A 20755-nucleotide genomic window follows, 5' to 3' on the forward strand; every position below is an offset into this window, starting at 1 on the left:
TTTATTATAAGACATGCCTATTTATCTGCAAACACTGCGAAACAAACATCTATCTAGTTATCTAAAATCGATTACCTACCTGTTTATGTGTAAAGCCAATCCAATTAATCAAGTCTTATTAACTTAATAAATTGTTTTCAATGAAACCGTTACTTCCCGCCATCTATCGGGGAGAAGCAGTACCGTCTGACACATTTAAGAACCTGCTTTAACGGTACGCACGTCTGTAAGAACCTTTCTCAGCAGCCATAATATGATAATAGGTGCAAGGTATTTTAATTATTTGTACAGTCTTTAGTAATTAAGTACGTCTAAGCTACTTGACATCTTACGGTAAAATTTTTGCCTCACCCAGTATTGGATACAGGTAGGTTTCGAACTTAAGTGGATACTTGGTAGGTAGGTACTCAACTACTTACTTACTCAAGGCGATTTGTAAGTGGCTAGGTTAGTTAATGTGTGAGTCATCTGCCTAGAGAAGTACCTAGATGTAGCTAGTGGGGCATCGACCTTGGTTTGTCTGTTTACCTACACTTTGAGCCCTAATAATGATTAGCATTTTAAATGCACTAGTCAACCTTCATGTAATTCTATCGGTTAAATGTACGTGCGTTCGCTAAAAGTTTTGCCAAGTTATTTCTCAAATACTTACTGTAATTTAACTACCTAATAACTTAAAAGGATTATTATAAGATTGATCATTAATAATGAGAATAATCATACACCTGTCTTATTATCAACTGTTTAATTGCACAGATTTCTGATTTATAAAACCAATAATTATTGTATTATAAATAAAAATAAACAGCCACTTATTTTTCATTAATAACTTATTTTAAAAAACGTATAACATGACGTATTTTTTACGTCATTGGTCATACATTTTAGTTCTCCAAAATATCGCAACTTAAAGATTCAGTCATATTTTGGAACTCTACTTAGTGGTATTTATTCCGTACCTATGTATAATATCTGTTTATAACATAATAATAATAATAATATCATTCTCTAAACTAGTCTTACAAACTCAAATTCACCCTATAAAATATCTATTTGTCATCAATCCAAAAGAAAACTCCCAAAAAAGTGCACACCACGCAATGTTTATAACAGCGAACGCCATCTATCGCCGAGCGGCTGAACCGAGCAACGGGACTACTGACACAGTTTCGCCAGCTGACTCCAAGTCCGGGATGCGCCGTTAGACGCGAAACCTGTCGGCGGCCATTTGTTGCCTTTTGTTAGGTCTTTGACTGTTAACGGTTGGCTTTTTAGTTTCACTTGTTTGGATTACGAATCTCATTAATTTAGTTTTTATTTACGTAGTTATTTTAATGGTATTTTTTTAAGGTTATTGTCACTGAAAAACTTTTGACTGAAAATGTTACTAAAGCAATCTTTTTTCCATTTTGTTTACTAACTATCAAGTAGAAAGTTCTGTTGTGTACATTAAGTAGGTATTTCTGATGGTTTGGCATTTAACACATCGAAAATTAAGAAAGTTTTCGGCGAAGTTTTTATCCGACTATTAAAAATGAGGTTTAAATATACTATTCTTAAAGATATTCTAAATGCAAGCTAAAGAAATAAATGGAAAGGCTGAAATCCATGCTTAAGTAAGTCATTACTGTTGGATGCAAAAGGTTGACTGGAAGAGAATACCATACGGCATTAAGTCAGCTTTTTATACCACAAAAATTCTGTTTGACCCAAAACTGGAAGAGACTGTCATGTCTTTAGCATTAAATTCGCCTTTTGTACCCTAAATAGCGTGTTTAGACTAAAGTTTTAAATAAATACTTTTATGTTCTGGGTACCTACTACCCTAGAGTGCTGTGACAAGTGAACCAAATTGGCAACGTTTTGGTTCGAAAAAACTAATTCAAAGTGTGCTTTTTATAAACAATTTTTCTTTCAAATGATGAAAAAAAAGTAGTATTGATTCTGACCTCATGTAAAGCTTTAAAAAACTTTAAATACTTGAAAGCTCACTTAGTAACTGAACTTTAAAACACAATAAAATTAAGCTCCAATTAGGCACATTGTAAGAACCGATCCATTCAGCTGAGCTTTCCAATTTGGGGGCTTTGAAAGTTCTGGCGACGTCATATCAAGCTGCACAGTATGGCTTCTTATTTGGTTGGATTAAGGTTGAATTTTGAAGGGAAATGTACAGTTTGAAGTGGTCGAACTTTCACGCATTGCTCATGCCAGTGATAGTGAGCTTAAAGCTTTTACATATGGGCTGAGGTGCAAATAATGTGATTTAAATTGGTTACTTTATTAGCAACTAGCGACCCGCCCTTGCTTCGCACGGGTATGTATCTAAATTGTGTATAACTCAAAGGTGACTGACTGACTGACTGACTGACATAGTGATCTATCAACGCACAGCCCAAACCACTAGACGGATCGGGCTGAAATTTGGCATGCAGGTAAATGTTATGACGTAGGCATCCGCTAAGAAAGGATTTTACGAAACTTAAGGGGGTAAAACAGGATCCACGCGTAAAAAGTCTCGGGCGGCTCTATCTATTAAAAAGTCGCATCAAAATCCGTTGCGTAGTTTTAATGATCTAAGCATACATAGGGACAGACAGGAAAACGACTTTGTTTTATAAGTAGTGATAGTGATTAGTATACTTCTTTGCTTTTACAGGACAAAATCGAAAAACTTCAACTGTTTACTAACTATACTAGCTTTTTCCCCTTTTCCGGCGAGGAACTTGCATTTTTGCATAGGTACTATATTAAGTGTGCATGGATTACCTATGTTTAAAAATATAATTAACGATATCTTTTTATTTTTTCAGGTAAGCAACGAAATACTCGCGGAAGGTAAATAACGTATAAAACCTTTAATGAAATTAATAAGAAAAAAATACAGACGACATCAAAAAAGACGATCATTCTGCTTTTTCATAGCACAGGTAAATAATTTTTATTGCCTTACATCGGAACTGTGTAATTATGATTTATTTATGAAATAAACATTAGATAAAACATTTTATTTAAGTTACAATGATTGGGCAACTAACAGGCGTTACTTGTAAGTAGTTGTAAGTAAACAATACAAGACCAATTACAAGTTTAATTTTATTAAACAAACAGAAGAACTATTCTTTTATTGTCTTTGGTCTTAATATTTCATTTTAATTGATTTATCAATCGCTCTATTGATACTATTTGAAATAAATCCAGTGTAAGGTTGTATTAGATTCAACAAAACTGTTCCCACTGGAAAAACATTTTAATAAATTAAATACAAACTAAATTATTTTTAACCTCATTTATTTGACGAAAAACTCAGTGAATTATTTTTTAGATTTTTTTCGATGGTCGAAATCGATGGCCAGTTCCATTTTGGAGTATTTTTTTAATCTTTGAAGAAAAAAGATATGAAGTAGGTGTTTCTATATCCAATTTCATCTAAATCCGTTCAGAGTTCAAACTTGAAAATGTAACAAATAAACTGAGTAACTTTCGCATTTATAATAGTGAGATTAGCGTAGATTTCAATGTTAAATTATTTCAACTTATAATCATTTTCGTTAAATTTTCTTGGTAATAATACACCTGAATAGGGCAATGTTGAACACTATACTTCCGGACGAAGAATTCGGGGTTTTAATTACATACAATACCTACATCCTTTATAATAATATTAATAATACCTATTGCTCATATTACCGAGTTCATAATCTTGGATGCGTTGTAAGCATTTGATTTGTAGTCTAGCTGTGCCCGCAACTTTGTACCTAAGCGTGAAAATCTATATAATATTGGCTGTAGGGTGATGTTATAATATGGCCTAACTAAGCCTTCCTTGATGAAGGGGCTATCCAACACAAAAATATATTTATAAATAACCAGTAGTTTCTGAGATTAGTTTGAATAATATTTTCCGTTTTTGCAACATTTTTCTTTACGGGTGAAGCTCGCTTCCACCTTCGGCCAGCATCACTTTGGTCACACTCAGGTGAGATGCAGGCCAAGAGCTTCCTCGTTGTGAATAAAAAAAAAAGAAACAAATTGATGAATGAAAAATCATAGGCCCTTAATTTTAATAAATTTAGTTTTTGCAATATTGCACTTGCATTCGCCACGTGCATAAAACTGTGTACTATGCATTTTTTCAATGGCATTAATAAATGATTTTGTATCAAATTACTCGTCTACTTCAATTTGTTAACTCTCCTTTTGAAAGAAATAATATTAAATTTCTTCAAAGGTATAAAGTTTAACTAAACTAAACGAAGTACCTACGTAAATGAAAATTTGGTCATTAATATGCTGAATCATAATTAAAAGCTAACTAAGTAATGTCAATTTAAACTCCCTTTTGAGGCTCTATTCATTACAAAGTATTGGGAAAAGTCAAAAAGTCCGTCAAAGGTCCGTAAGAATCTTTTCTTATAAATTACTAAACCTTTGTTTGTCACCTGTCATCCATTTTGCACCGGAGGGAAGTCGAACCTTAACATCGAACTCCTTCTATGTTCTTCTGATTAATTTCGTTGCGGGTCCAATGACAGTTTAACTTTTCCCCGGGACAAACTTGGCCTTCACTGGTTGGGTTGTAGGCGGTCAAGCTGTAGATCCTGGCTACACAGGAGTTGCAGCGGTGGGAACGAGTGGTGGGAATAGTCTTGTTGACCCTACGGGAACCGAACCTGTGTCCTGCAATACGTCATGAACTAATTTTACCAATACGTCATCGGACCGAGTACATTCAATGTTTTCGAGCTAGTTTATTACACCACTTCCCCCCTAAAAATGGCCGCATATTAAGCTTCACTTTGTAGCTCTTATGCAATTGCAATAAGTCTTATTTTGGTATAAAACTTTACAGCTTGATACCTCGCCGTCTGTATACGACCGTCAGTCATACTGTCAATTCAACAAAGTATTCTATTACGTTGAAAATTGAACCTTATTCCCTGTCAATAGAGTTTAAAGTTAAATAAACTCGCGCGCACTGAACACCAGTACACAGTAACCTAATTTCGTTGATAGTACCTGATAAGGATAGCATATCTCGGTCAACGACCGATAACAGGAATCTGACGACTTGACTCTATCAATCTGGGTACTATTGTCTTGTGTCCCAGTGCTGGGCAAGCGTTTTTGGGCTCCGGACCCAAAGGGTAAAAACGGGACCCTACTACTTATGCTGGACAAAAGTTTTTAGGGTCCCGTATTAGCAACTACTACTGAAAACAGAATAAAATGAATAATATTTAATACAATCAACATCATCATTTTTGAACACTGTTCTATTTAGTTAAAAACGGCTCAACCAATTTTCATCAAACAAAGCTAAGAACAAACTTAAAAGAAGTGTTTAAAATTGAAAAATAGACCTGATTTTTAAATCGTCAGATATCTTTCAACTGAACTATACTTAACTATTTCCCATAGTGAAACTGTTAGACTGACTTTAACAAACGTCAAACATCTGTCAAACTCCATACAAAAAGCACCGGTTATTGTCAAAGTATGTTGGTGCAATTCAGCTTTAATGTGCCAAACTAATTCTTCAGTTAAAAGTTTTATGACGATTGAAAAATCAGCCCCATACAGACATGTTGAATTTATAACAGCCCTCTTTCGGGGGTCAAAAATTCGAACATATTATGTTCTGCTATTAACTAAATTCATTTATTTATTTAAATAATGAGCATTATGTTCTACTTATGTATAAGCTGTCCCTTTTTTAATTTTCGTAGCTCAACCCTCTCGCATCGGTTGGCCGATGGCTTTTACGTGTTCCGCGCGTTTGACATGTTTGGTCCTCTGGGGTGACCACGGGGGTGAAGTGTGGAAGATTGGGATGTAGGTATATTACACTATACTATACATTGCCTTTGTAATATAGAAAATACTTACAGGGCAGATATGTACCATCCTAGACTGCATCTCACTTAACACCAGGTGCGATTGCGGTCAAATATCTGCCTTGTCTAGCATAAAAAGAAAAAAAAAGCTTTTGCCCGCGGCTTCACCCGCGTGAAATGCCACAGATCGTCATAAATTGTTATTTTGGATTATAAACTCTAATACTGCAAAGTTTCACCAAAATCCGTTCAGTAGTTTTTGCGTGAAAGAGTAACAAACATGTTAACATCCAGACATCCATACAAACTTTCACATTTACAATATTAGTAGGATATACATAAGCATATATAGCAACATGCTATAGTATTTAAGTCGATGTGCTTTCAGTGCCTTTTTAAAACCTCAAGTATGGTTAGAAACCAGAATTAGTTTTAGGTTAAAATCCAAACGTTATTGGATGGTCAATATTCAGTCTGAAATAATCCATATTGTATACTGATGTTTAAGCAATAACTTTGTTAAGTTTCATCAAAATCTGTTCAGCAGTTTTAGCGTGAAGGAGTAACAAACAAAATTCTTTACTCTACTCTGTATGAAGTTTGCTCTCGTAGATAAAAGTCTATGAAATCTCATAGTTTTAAGTAAACTTAAATGTTTCATAACCATTGATCATGAAAGTTTATGAACCCTGAGTCCTCCTAACAAAGTAAATAAATAATCTAAACATTAAGCTGTAAAATTAACTTAGTTTTAAGCTACATGTAAATAAGGCTGGTTCTTTCTTTAATAAAGATAAATATAAAAAAAAATATGGCATTAAACATGGCGTTTCAAAATGACAAAAACAAATTCAAATGTTCTTTCACAACATCCCATGGGATAACTCGTCAACCTACACCATAAAGGGTTAAATTCGACCCCCTCGAAGGGCTGATTATGAAAGACACGCCGATTTTACAAAAGTAGGTCAAAAATATCGATTTAAAAAACCCGTTAGAAAATGATGTGCGTATTTTTGCAACTCGGACTTCTATTGTTAGATGTGCTTGGACAATATTCAAAATTCAATTTAACACTGGCCAGTTATTACAATTGTTTTTTGAGGTCTTGTCAATTTTGAATACTTTTTTTGCAGTTTAGGTTGTTCGTTTTGGATACTGGCCAGTTAGATAAATTAAAAACCTGCTGAAAAAAATATAAAATATTTGCTTTTTTTTAATGTGCCAGTGTCTTGTTTAATTATTTCTAGCTTATGTTATTCTAGCTTAGGTTTTTAATTAGGCTTTATTAAATAAATCAATAATTGTTTGAACGCAGTATTTACAAATATTAAAATTATTGCGTATTATTTTAGATTTTGGTTATCGTTCTTAATTTAAGTTACAGTTTTCCGTAAACTACTAACAAATGATATTATAAATCAAAAGTTAGGATAAAATGTATGACACGAAGTACATTATTATTCTGTGGTGTGACTGAAAAGTGATCTACTAACTAAACTTTACCTTATTTCTAACCAGAGCATTGTGTTGTTTACTTATTTATCAATTTATTTAGAGCTGCCCACTTTCCTTGACAGTCTGTGTATGTGTGACTCATTTAAATGAGTATGACAATAGATTAGAAGAAAAACATTATGAGGAAAATGCTTTTTTAACAGTGATTGATTAGCCCTTATTATTTAAAAAAAGAACCAGTATTTTTCTAAATTAACGGTTTTCGTTGTGACATAATTGAATGTGCCTAGTTCGTTTTGTGTTTAATTTTAAATTTTATTTACTAAGTTTTTACGATAATTTTGTATGAGGTAGTGAGTATCATTAATTTTATTTTACATGTATTTACTTACAAAATAATAAAACAAATATTTATCTTAGTCTTTTGCATGTTACCATGTTACCTCATTTGAGTAATGTTTTTTTTTTGTATTTTTTTTAACCAAAAAATTTTTTTTTATCTTTTATAACTTAAAATAATTGTCGACTTGTCGTCCATATGGAATTCAAAAGTTCGCCAATCAAAACGTGTCGATTCGGCTAGAACAACTCTTCGGCCGAGCGGTACCTTCACAGTCCTTGCGGCCAAACCGCGGATTGCGCCTACAAAATTCAGTTTGTGTCGTAGAACGCAGGCGCGCGGCCGCTGCGTCGAAACTTTCGAATTTGGAAGCTTCGCACACGCGAAATTTGAATTAAGAACTCCGTTTTGACTGTTGCCGCCAATTCTTTTTTGAGACTGTTTTTTTTTTAACAAACTGCCAGTGTTTTTTTTTCGGTGATTCCATTTTGTGAATGTTTGGATTGTAACAAATGCATTGCGGTGGACGTGAGTAGTTTTATATATAAGTTTTAAGATTGTTCGCTCGTCGTACTTTGGTCGCAGATGTTGCAAAACATTTTGGGTATTTTTTGACGAAACTTTTTGACATCATTTCATTATATTTTTTTAACATAAACATCATTTATTATCTATTAAAAATGACTCTTTCAGCGCATGACATACTTTTGCAATTAAAAAATAAATTAAACAACTTTTTTTCATGCGAAATGTCATTAACGAAAAAATGTTGTTTTTTATTATTTCATACTTGAAAACGCCCGTATAATAGTGACCCGTATACCAATTATCTATCACGAAACTCGCATTTTATCAAGGTCTCAGTTGCATGAGATTTAACGTTGCATACCGTGCGAGAAGGACGGCGAACGCGGCTTTTGCGAAAGAACGAGACAGAGGATGTTGGGAAACCATTTGGAAATATAATTTTTCTCTTTCGGGTGTCGAAGGGCAGTTTTTTATATGCTTGTTTTTGTGACTTGTTATCTGTTTTAAAGTTTATTTGCTCCGTTACTAGGTCGATGTTAAAGGGATTACAAGATGTTTGCCTTTGATTGTGGGTAGTCATTTATTTATTCAATTTTCTGTAGACAAAAAAGGGAAATCTATGAGTTACGCTCATTTACGCATAGCTCTTCAAAAATTTTAAAAATCTTTTTATGAAAAGTTTTGTTTCGAATTTCAAAAAAGGCGTTCCAATTTTAAATTGCTCATTTCACATGATCGCAAACTTTGTTATAACTTCTACTCAACTTCTCTTCATCCCACAGAATTCGATTGGCTTCTGTTTTTAATTGAGATGAAGAACAAAAGACTCGAATTCGCTATATTAATGAACAATTAACACGAGGGCCTGTCTGTCCTTGCATCACGCGATCCTGCAAAACTTCATACGAATTATGCGATTTATAAATTGCATTATCATAGGTAAAGACAATATTAGTCTTGAAGAAGCAATTACTTAGGGAGAAAAAAGATTGTAAGTGACGTTGGCTACTTGACATAGCTTATAGAGTAGGCTTTATGTTACTACTAGCTTTCCGCCCGCGGCTTCGTCCGCGTGGAATTTTGTCTGTCACAGAAAAATTTATCGCGCGCGTCCCTGTTTCAAAAACCGAGATAAAACTATCCTATGTCCTTTCCCGGGACTCTATCTCTATGCCAAATTTCATCGAAATCGGTTCAGTGGTTTAGGCGTGAAAGCAAGACAGACAGAGTTACTTTCGCATTTATATTAATAGTATAGATACTTATCAAAAGTATATAGGTACTTCGTGAATGTTGTTTGTTAAAGAAATAGTTACATTAAGTTGCTTAATGAAACACATAGTGATTCAATAGCATGTAATCTAAACAATTACATTTTTATAGTTCTGAAAATAGATTTAAGAAAACAAAAGGGAATTCAAAAATAGAATACAAATCTCATTACAAGAAAAGACAATTTGAATGAGAACTTTCGAACACGATTTCAAAAAAGGAACGCCTTTCTTCTGCATCCTGCAAAAAGGCCCACCTCATTTTTTCAACAAAAGAGGTCCTGCATCGCAAAAATAAACGGACAATATCCAAAATGGCCCCTCCACCGATAACATCCGGGTCTGCTTTTAGCGTATCTCTTATAATGGTTAATAATAATTATGGAGTCGATCAGCTCTCGCCACTTTCTCGAGAGAATTCGGCAGTTCTTACTTTCACTTAAAAACTGCGGTCCAAGTCATAAGCTTACCTTTCTCTTATGATATGTAACTTGCAACATTGTTCAACTGAACGACATTGTATGCGTTTTGTTTGAATAATTTTTAAATAGTGCTGTTCCAAATCAGTGTATTTTACAGTTCACTGATATAAAATATATAGATTGTTTTTTAAACTTTTGCGTTTAATTAGTTTAATAAAATATGGGAATTATTTTAAAAGACTTATGAGTAATTATTTAAATATGAGAGTTTAATGCAATCTTTGATAATTATTACGTATACTTATCGTGTTACAGTTATACAGTTGAAATTATAATTAGTTCTAGACTTCTTTTAAAACTCTTAAATATTAAAATTCTTGAGATGACCTTTTATTACATATTTTAGGAAAAAAATCCTTACCAAGAGTAATATTTCATTAAATTTTTTATGTATTTTAGGCAACAATTAATATTTTAAATTCTAAAGCATCTTTTTTTGACACCCCGCACACCATAGACTTTTATTCGGCCGATAGTTAGGTCGGGCTGTTAATCAGAACATTAAGCACGCACATTATACCAATTTGGTTTCGGCCGATTTCGATATAAGTCTGTAGTCTAAGGGTATCTAAGATAACACGATATTCAATCTCAGATAAGACTCCCTTTAGTTGAAGCCCTTCCGACCTACAGAGGGTCCAGAATCATCATCATCAATAGTCATAGTCGTTGGTAGACTAAATAGTTGTCAAGTTTTTTGATATTTGAGACTTTTATATAAGAATGTTTTAATATATTTGAATAATTCACGATTAGGAATTATGGTGTTAAAGGTTGAAATGAGGGCCTTTTAATATCATTAAATTGATTTCGTATAAAATAAGTTTTAGACTGCGACCTTTGCACAAAAGTAAGATCTATCTTTCGTCAGTGTTTCAATTAGTTTTCTTTTATAGTTGCCAACACATCAGTCTATATTATTACAAATTCGTACTTAAATTACCTCTACATACTTTTAAAATACTCGACACATACTGTGTTCATCTTTGTGTCATCCATATACCTACATAATCTTTTGATAGCATTGAAAATACATTCCTTCCTCATCGCACGCCTTAAAAGCATCCATTTCACAAAAAAAACCACCATTTTATTTTTAAATCAAATTTATCTTTTGCTTAAAAAATGGTTATACCGCGATTCGAATCCGCTACCGCTCGTGCCTCGATCGCACCCGCTACGTGCGCGTAACATTGCGTAACTCAGCGACGCGAGCGCAGCGTTTCGGCCCCGTCGCGCTTTTTGTTCGCATGCGAGTTGTCTGTGGACATGGGAGTTATGTATTGCGTTTACTGCTGTTCTTTTTTCGAATGAATGTTCTTTTTTAATTGATTCTATTTTTCAATTATGGCCTGTAGTAATAGCCTATGTATTGCATTATTGACTGATGTTCGTATTTCTCTGATTCCTTTTTTAAATTTTCCTCGAACCCTATTTTTAAAATTTTATTGATGTTCTTTTTTCTTCGATTCTATTTTTAAATTAAGGTTTTGTAACCGTGTTCCGTCAGAGTAGAATAGAACCACTTAACTTTTATCGTAGATGTGGTAAGAGGCTACTAAGGGATAAACTGCATCTACAGTTACACTCAAAGAAAACTTGTAGGTAGAGTCAGTAATCAAGCATCAAAAGCTGCATTTCTTAACCAGAACGGGGAAGCTCTTGGTCTGCATCTCACCTGATGGAAAGTGATGATCAGGCCGAGGGTTAAAGGCACCTTCAGCCGGAATTCTCAACCACAGAGGAACTGGCTATCTTCCATCCAAATGCTAAAACACAACTCTATGCTGTTAAACATTATTGTTATGGTGACAGATTTAAGTGGGTAGAGTATCAGCAAAAGCTTCAGAAATTCATGTATGTAAACTTATTTTATATCAAAGAAAAATTTATTAATGTCCAATGCAATTTAATTTAACAAATCTTTAGTGTTAACTAACTATCGTAACAAACACATTAACGTTTCTAAAAGTTAATTTAAATTCAACATTACATAGTTGTTTATTTGTATTTGGAATTGGCTGATGGAAATCGCTTATTGAACGAATGATTGAATGACGAAACACAAAACGTGTTGTAATTTATGACTAATCGTAGAAATTAGCTGTTTGTGTGTAAAGAAAGAAGGTTCACGTTGCTTTAAAAAACTTTCCATTTTAATATGAAACTGGCTATAAATAAGCGCAAGCCGTAAAAAAATAAGCAATTCCAAATTTAAAAAATATGTTTTCTGTGATTTCGGAATTTTAAATTCGAATTTCAAAACTTAAAATTATGTAATTTTTAATTTTATTTGAATAATTCTGTTTATTACACTTTTTTGTCCTTTGATCTCTCTATTTCTATTTATTATTCCTATTTATTGTCGAACATTTCAATATATCTTCAGTGAAATGCTCATCAGTTAGATTATGTAAAATAGATGCAAAAATCGTCCTTTGTACGCAAATACAAAATACGTTCAAAGAATACCTTAAAGCTCAATCTTTCCTAGTTATTTTAATATAAATTCTATTCATTTATTAGTGCAATAAATACCTACTTTGGACTAGCAGAATGGATTTTGGTTTTTAATTTTTAAACAAACTTTCAATTATTTCAATATACCTACTTAATATACGTTTTTTCACTTTGAAAACTTAACAAAACCATTTAACTAACCGTATGTAGAGAAACCGGGACAAACTTGACCTTCATTGGTTGGGTTTTTATGGCGGTCAAGCTGTAGATCCTGGCTACACAGGAGTTGCAGTGGTGGGAACGAGAGGTGGGAATAGTCCCGTAACCGTATTTAGAGGCCATTTTTTATGGATGTCAAAAATTAGGTTGATTTAATAATTTACAATAAAGACAAATTATACAAACCGCACGACGACGCCCTATCCAAAAGAAAAAAAATGTGACAGCACTAGAAACACTTTTTTAATGGCTTGAGACCTCTTGCCTGCCAGTGTCAACTCAATTAAAAATAACTTTACAAACTGCAACAAATAACAATATCAATACACTGTGACACTGGCTATGTACAGTCACGGAATGAAAAGGTTCGTCAGTTTTCAAATTGATTCCTTCATCGAATCGCGAGCACATTTACCTTTTGAAACTATGTTACAGAATAATCTCGAGTTAGAGAAAATAACCTTTAACTGTTCGTCGGTAAAGTTCAAAATTATTCAGATCAAAGTTGTTTGACGATTTATCTTGTCAAGAAGATTATTATGATTGAGAAACTAAAACCTTCTTGTTGGTTCAACCTGCCATTATTATTTCTATTAAATAAAAAAATCTATTGTCAATTGGTCAATGTCATCATTGCATTGCACTGTGATGGGATAGAAAAATAAACAAGCAAAACCTTATTCGTTAACAAACGTCATATTTATTTAAATGTTAGCAGCACTGTTTCTTGCACTGTTATGTTGGCAGGTTTGACTCTTACAGTACCTAGTGCAAGCGAAAACCGACACTAAGGTGACGAACCTTTTCATTCTGCGACTGTACATAAATATCATGAAGCCATAACAAGCAAAAAATAAATGAAACAATAAAAATACTTTTTCAAAAACTTTTCAGTACTTGCCTGCCAGTTACTCAATTAAAAATAGCTTTTCAACCTGCAACAAATAACAATACCGTTACAACGATAACGTTATTCTCGGTAACGAAACGTTATTTCGCTTTCGCTCTCACCACCCAAGGTCGCCGTTTAAACTTTCATACTGAAAGAATGAGAGAAGTAAAGAAGTTACTGAGCTGACGTTATACAAGTTTCTTGGAACTGAAATAGGTTTTTTAGCTGAAGTTTTAAATGAATGTAAAGAAAATGTGTTTTCTTTGCTAATTAATTTGTTTTTCGTCTCCCTTAGCCCGGCAAGCGAAGGTCGTGGATTCGGTTCCCAAGTTCCCAACACACTTAGGCAATTCGATTTTTTCAAGTTGTTAGAAATTCTCATAATGCTAAAAAAACCTAACTACTTATTTATAATCATGATCCTGATCATGATCATATCATGACACTACATCTGATCCCAGCGGGAATCGAACCCGCAACCACACTCTTGAATTTTAGTACGTCATAAAATTCTAAAAGAAAGCAAAATAAACTTATATCAATATGCAGAACGTTCTTATCAAAACGAAATTAGAGTCACTCCTATCGTACATAGACCTATTTTCTGCTATCACTAATATTATCTAAAAAGAGTTCTTAACACGGTCTAAGTATTGGTACTTAATATACAGGGTTAGTATGAAATCTTATAAATCAGAGTAGACAAAGCTTACACAGTAAACTTTTTTTCATTAAATTTTAATGCGAGTAGGTACGACAAAGGTTGTGTATTTAAGTAAAAACAGCTTTGTAACCACGATGTACACACGACGACACGTTAGAGCCTTCCAGTGACTTGACCCACTTTTAGCTTGGTCCACGGGCCAAGTCACTGGATTGTATTTTTAAATAGTTTTCCTTCCAGCAACGAGGCGCACTCTAATATTCTAGAGTAGATTTTTGTTGATTTGGTCTTTAATTTATTATGAAAACATTGAAGGTGGGCCCAGTTACTTGACCCGTGGACCAAACTAAAAGTGGGCCAAGTCACTGGAAGACTACGTTTAGCTGAACATTGTAGGATCGTATGTATAGTTGTAATATGAATGAATTCGTAATAAAAATGTATATTCTGGTTATATTGTCCACTGTACATAGACAAACGCATTTCAAACTTAAGCTTAACTAACACTGTGGTGTCTGAAATCATTGTCATAGGAACTATATTACAAACAGGCTGTGGAAACAAAATCCTGTTAACTAAGACCACTAAAGATCAATATGTAGACTGGCGTTCATTGGAAGATTCTAGCAGTATCGTAAGTCGCCAGATATTAATAACCATCCTGTATATCCAAAGTTTGAGTACTTTGACCCTCTACTTTCAATAAGCTAAAAATATCGACTGTATCTAAAAACCAATTTACTCGAAATTAAACCGAGCGAAATAAGTCTCACATTACAACACTGGTCAACAATGGCGGCGAACAGCTATACCAGCTATACTACAACATCAAAGTGAATGACATAATAGAAGCGACGACATACGTATACAGCATACACAACAAGAAAAGTAGTGTTGAGACACAGTTGGCCATGCGAGATCGATGTCGGGCATGCGCAGTCCACGCTGCCACTTCCTCCCCCCCTCTAAACCCCCCACCTCTCACCGCTGCAACTGCATTTCAGTGCATGCTAGAACGCCACCACCATAAAAACGAAAAACGCGTTCCAAATCCAAAAAGAAACATGGTTACCGCGAGTGTGTTCCAAAATCAAATCTGAACCTGGCCACTCAAGAACAAAAAAAACGTTAACGAACTATGAAGAAGAAAAAAAGACTGTATGGATCGTTCAAACCGAAAAAACTTCAGGTTCCACACCAAATATTTTGTATGAAGACACAGTGACAATATCTCTAAGTTTTCCGAAAATTTAATCACGGTTTATCAATTTACACGGCAATATTTAATCGCAAAACAAATAGTTTTTATTAAATACAATAATTAAATAAGATTCACAAATTACTTGTAGCCACGGTAATCTTCCCGAGCAACTACCCAACCTTACGAACGAAATTTTAGACTGATATTTAAAATCCGAATAATCTAGTTGAATTACAAATTATAGCGTATTTACATTAGTTGAGAATTTGAGAAAGTTTATATGATATTGTAGTATGAAATATTTATAATTGATGGCAATATATAAAATACAAATTTAATTGGGGATCAGTGAGTAGCCTTAAGAATTTTGTACGACGTTCGAACAATCTTGAGACATGAAGTATCTCGTATTTTTAGTGCGGAACTAAGATGCGTTATTCGTGGTGAGTTGTGTTATGGATGCGTAGTCCGTGGGCCTTCGGGCCAAGATGTTGAACATGTTTGATATGTGGAACTCTGTGACGACGAAGCTGGAGTCGCAGAGCAACGTCCAACAGAGTCAACAGCCACACACTTCAGGTGGGAGCATTAAAGGTAATTTCCACTTTCGGTGCTGACCTTATACCCGGTGGTTTCAAGTATCAAGATTTTTCAAAACTTCTAGAAATCTAGACCCCACACTGATACTCGTAGTTTTGAAATCAATCGATTAGTATCTTCTTCTTCTAAATAGTAAGCTCTCAATTCTAGTGTTAAGACTTTAAAGCTGCCATATGCGTTTGACACGGCCATGTCCATCTATGTCACATGGTTCAATTGACCTGACGGCTTAACATGCCTTCCGAAATTCAATTAACACAAAAGTTTTGAACCGAAATAGCTATGCAATTTGTAAAGCCACTGTCAATTACTAAAGTCGGACATTTTATCAGTCAATCTCAGTTGCAAGTTACTTAGAAACCAAGGGTATAAAATAGGTCTAGATATAGGAAAAACCGTATAGAAAACTCCCATGTAAATGATATTAGTGTAGCACTGTAGTTTATAGCTCCTTTACATCCTTTTGGGTTTCTTTTAATGAAAAGTTAGATAAACTTATCACTCTATTTTTTGCCAAATAACCTAAAACTAGCACAATAAACTCCCATAATCTGCACCTTTTGTAGTATATCCCATTTGCTTAGTACTTCTTTAAGAATCCTGAACATTGTTAATACACACATGTTCCAAAAATCTAATAAATTGTTCACAGAATTGAAGTAAGTCTTGAGATGAAATTTCAGGGAATGCTTTACAATTTAATTCGGAATATTATTATTTCTTTGTTTGTCGTACATTTTACAGGACATTTTAAAGGAAAGTACCTAATCCACCACATCTGTGTATATTAACTTAAGTACTTGAGTCAAAAACATTATTCGGAGAAAATCTTTATTAATACAATCACTAGCTTCTGCTCATGTCTTTGCCTGAATCAGTATATCACTGAAAACTTTATTGCACTGGAATTTTCAGTTCCCTGGCTTGAAAAATGATTGGTTTCTCAACCCTCATTTAATGTTTAAAAAAATATCTGCCCTTCTTCCTTACAGGCTTCGTCAAAATCATTACATAGGTACTTCAGCTAATTGACATTATTTTATTAGCATGTAGGCCCTTTCCAGGGCACTTATACACGTCCCAAATATAGCTTCCCCTACCATCACTTCGGAACAACATTTATGGGCAGGTGCTGAGAAGAAGTGGCGGAAGAAACTCTTTGCCATCTTCTCTATACCGAATTTTTTCAAAGATTCTACTTTTTTGTTCTGAAAACATAAAAGATAGAGTCGCTTTATTTTATACTAGATTTCCGCCCGCGGCTTCGCCCTCGTAGAATTTTGTCTGTCACAGAAAAACTTTATCGCGCGCGTCCCTGTTTCAAAAACCGGGATAAAAACTATCCTATGTCCTTTCCCGGGACTCAAACTATCTCTATTTCAAATTTCATCAAAATCGGTTCAGTGGTTTAGGCGTGAAAGCAAGACAGACAGACAGAGTTACTTTCGCATTTATAATATTAGTATAGATGTACTAAAATTTTAGATTGGCACTGTTCATGACTGCCTGCTACTAACCCAAAGACTGAAAATTATGTCTATAGTTTAGCAGGATCAGTTCAGTGGGTTAAACGAGCAGTGGGTGGAAAAATCGTTAGAATGCGACAACTATAAAAGCTAGACTTTATGTCTGCGATTGTCTGCGACAAAACGATCAAATCTTGTAGAATACCATATAATAATAAACTCTTCAAGGAATTAACAAAATATTCGCAAAATGGCAATGCCAGATTTTGTATGGAAGGTGGCGTCTTTTTTTTTCGCGCGGCCATCGACCAGACCTTGGTTTTTGATTACAAAATCCCAACTAATATTATAAATGCGAAAGTAACTCTGTCTGTCTGTCTGTCTGTCTGTCTGTCTGTCTGTCTGTTACGCTTTCCCGCTTAAACCTCGCAACCGATTTTGATGAAATTTGGCATAGTGATAGTTTGAGTCCCGGGAAAGAACATAGGATAGTTTTTATCCCGGTTTTTGAAACAGGAACGCGCGCGATAAAGTTTTTCTGTGACAGACAAAATTCCACGCGGGCGAAGCCGCGGGCGGAAAGCTAGTAGTGTAATAAACCAAACTTACTATGACATGTATACCTCTAAACTCAGTCTGAAATGAGTTACGAGCATCAGAAGTTTGATGATTTTCATACTAGATTTGCTGTTTGCGCGCGTAACAAAAAAAAAAGACGCCAATTTCCGGCATTGTCTTTTTGGAGCTTAAGCGTGGGGAGTGTAGGCCAAATCCTCCATTTGCCTCTGGTAAATTAGAGGGTCGTGCTCCTGGAGTGGAGACTAAATGACCTGGTGATGATGAAGAGCAAATCTCAAGATCGGCTGGACCAATAACGTATCAAATAAAAGACCAAGGAAGATTCTTGTGAGGAGAAAAATTTGAAAAGAATATCGAAAAATCGGGAAAAACTGAACGATCTTTTTTTTGATGGGATTTTTATGGGGTATTAAAAATCCTTCTTTCTACATTATCTATATATATAAAAGAAAGTCGTGTTAGTTACTTCGCTTATAACTCAAGAAGGGCTGAACCGATTTAGCTGAAAATTGTCAGGGAGGTAGTTTAGAGCCAGGAGAAGGACATAGGATACTTTTTATCCCGTTCGAAATTAAAAAAAAGTCTGCTTATTTATTGCCATTACGGCAGAACAAAGTTCGCCGGGTCAGCTAGTTTTCAATAAATTATCGTACACACAAACTGAGAGATTAAATCCTAAATTCTGCACATGGGCAATGGATACCAATTTAAAAATGTATAAAGCCTTGAATTTTTAAAAGGAAAGACTTGCTGTTTTTAGAGGCGTGTTGCGTAAGTTAAAAATTATATTGTCTAAAACGTTATATTTCTTAATTATTTAAAGCCATGGATACTGCAGCTTCAGGGTTCGTTCTTAGAGCAATCCAGTTTCGCCGGATCCAGTAATGCAGGATCCTGCAAACTGGACTGTCGTGTGAACACAGTAATTATATTGTATGTTACAAATTCTAACGGATCGGTTTTTTGCGAGACACTCCAAACGGAATTTTCATGTGAACGTTAATATAAAAATAAGTATATTGCTAAACGGGATCCTGCAAAAAACGGGATTTCTCCGTAGGAACAAGCCCTTAGATTTAACACAATTTATCAGAATCGTCAGTCCACCAATCGAAGATTGTATTTATCTTCCAAATACTGTTCAAATACTGCTCTAGCCACGAGACAGTCTGTTAAAATAACATTGTGATCAAGATTTCAAGTTAGCTAAGATCTTATCAACTAGAATTGGTATAACTAGTGTATATTTAGCATCCAATAAACAGTTGTGTAACCGTTCTTTCGAATTATGTAACAGTTGGTATCCTTCTGTTCCTGTTACATTTGCGAGTGTTACAACTTTCATTGTAACACAACTGGCTGTGTTTGCAATATTTTTTGGTTAGATTCTTTCCTTTTGCAGGATTAGGCAAAGACATACGCTATACAGCCGACGCTTCACGCTTCAGTTTCAACAGCTTTCGTTTTGAAAATAGAAAAAAAAGTGCAAGGACTCATGTAATGTTTCTTTTTTTTCTTGATTTTGTTCTTTTCTTTTGCAGGAAAAGGCAAAAGCATACGATATTGAAGCCAAGTCTTCGATTTTTTAAAAGTCAAAAAAACCCACAATCTTTTTGGGTGCTGCGATTGTGAAAATATTTTTTTTCATTACTTTTTTTACATTAAAAGGTGAAAACATACTTCTTTTTTTACACATAGACATTAACGAAGCAGCAAATCGAACGCACAGCGTTGAAGAGCTCAGTGATTGGTTCGTCGTGTGTAATCCTGTGCGTCCACGCGCACTGCGAGACCTCATAGTCATGTTTGTGAATACGGACGTAACTTTTTGCACAGTGTGACTAGATGCGTGAGATATCACGCTTAAAAACCGTGATAGGCCCAAAAATGGCGTGAATTGAAACTAGAAAGTCCAAAAATCTTTTCCGGTGTATTAATATACATAATTGTTTCTTATTTCGTTGCGCAACAGAAAGCGTTAAGAAAGTGGCCAATTAAAATTCGGTAAATGTTGCTGTCTTTGTCGTGTAGCACTGTCTTTTTCCATGACATAACGTCTTTTGAATGTTTAAATTTGGAATCACGATGCATGTTTTGTTTTATTTTTTTTTATCCACAACGAGGAAGCTCTTGGACTGTATCTCACCTGACGGTAAGTGATGATCAGGCCGAAGGTGGAAGCGAGCTTCACCCGGAATCCTCAACCACGGAGGAACTGGCTATCTTACCTCTAACTGCTGGAACACAACAATGCTGTTAACATTGTTGTTATGGCGACAGACTTAGGCAAGATGGTGGTAGCTAGCCAGGCGGACTTAAAACAAGCCCTACCACCAACCACACCGAACAGAAAAATCTGCCCCCACTGGGAATCGAACCCGGGACCTCTGCGTCTGAAGCAGGTGGTCTTACCACTAGACCACAGAGGCGGTTACTAGACCACAGAGGCGGTTACTAGACCACAGAGGCGGTATCAAGGAGTGTTGAGCTAAGTTTCATAATCGTTGTTCTAGAGATATTATCATCATCATTTCATCATTTTCCACATCCAGTATGTGTTACCAGTGATGATATACGGCTCGGAAACGTGGCCTCTCAATATAGGCCTTATAAATAAGCTCAAAATTGCACAACGTGCTATGGAGAGGGCTATGATCGGTGTTTCTTTACGAGATCGAATCAGAAATGAGGAGATCCGTAAACGAACTAAAGTCGCTGTTCTAGAGTAGGGTAGGCACAATTTCTTCAAACTCGTAAC

The 20755-nt window shown here is 34.8% G+C and overlaps 1 protein-coding gene across 3 annotated transcripts in view; it reads left to right on the forward strand.

The window, feature by feature from the left end:
- Nucleotides 1-20755, forward strand: part of Hr3 (nuclear hormone receptor 3 ROR-beta) — a 135922-nt gene that overhangs the window by 11446 nt on the left and 103721 nt on the right. For 2 of the 3 annotated variants that reach the window (XM_028321997.1, XM_028321999.1), the window contains exons 1-2: nucleotides 7966-8163; nucleotides 15770-15946. The exons of the other annotated variant lie outside the window; for it this stretch is intronic. In XM_028321997.1, the coding sequence (XP_028177798.1) occupies nucleotides 15841-15946 (106 nt within the window). In that variant the 5' untranslated portion in view covers nucleotides 7966-8163; nucleotides 15770-15840. Of the gene's footprint in view, nucleotides 1-7965; nucleotides 8164-15769; nucleotides 15947-20755 lie in introns of those variants that run through there. 3 annotated transcript variants of the gene reach the window in all.

Source organism: Ostrinia furnacalis, unplaced genomic scaffold (assembly GCF_004193835.3).
Source record: "Ostrinia furnacalis isolate ACB-3 unplaced genomic scaffold, ASM419383v2 OfSCF7590, whole genome shotgun sequence".
Classification (NCBI taxonomy): domain Eukaryota; kingdom Metazoa; phylum Arthropoda; class Insecta; order Lepidoptera; family Crambidae; genus Ostrinia; species Ostrinia furnacalis.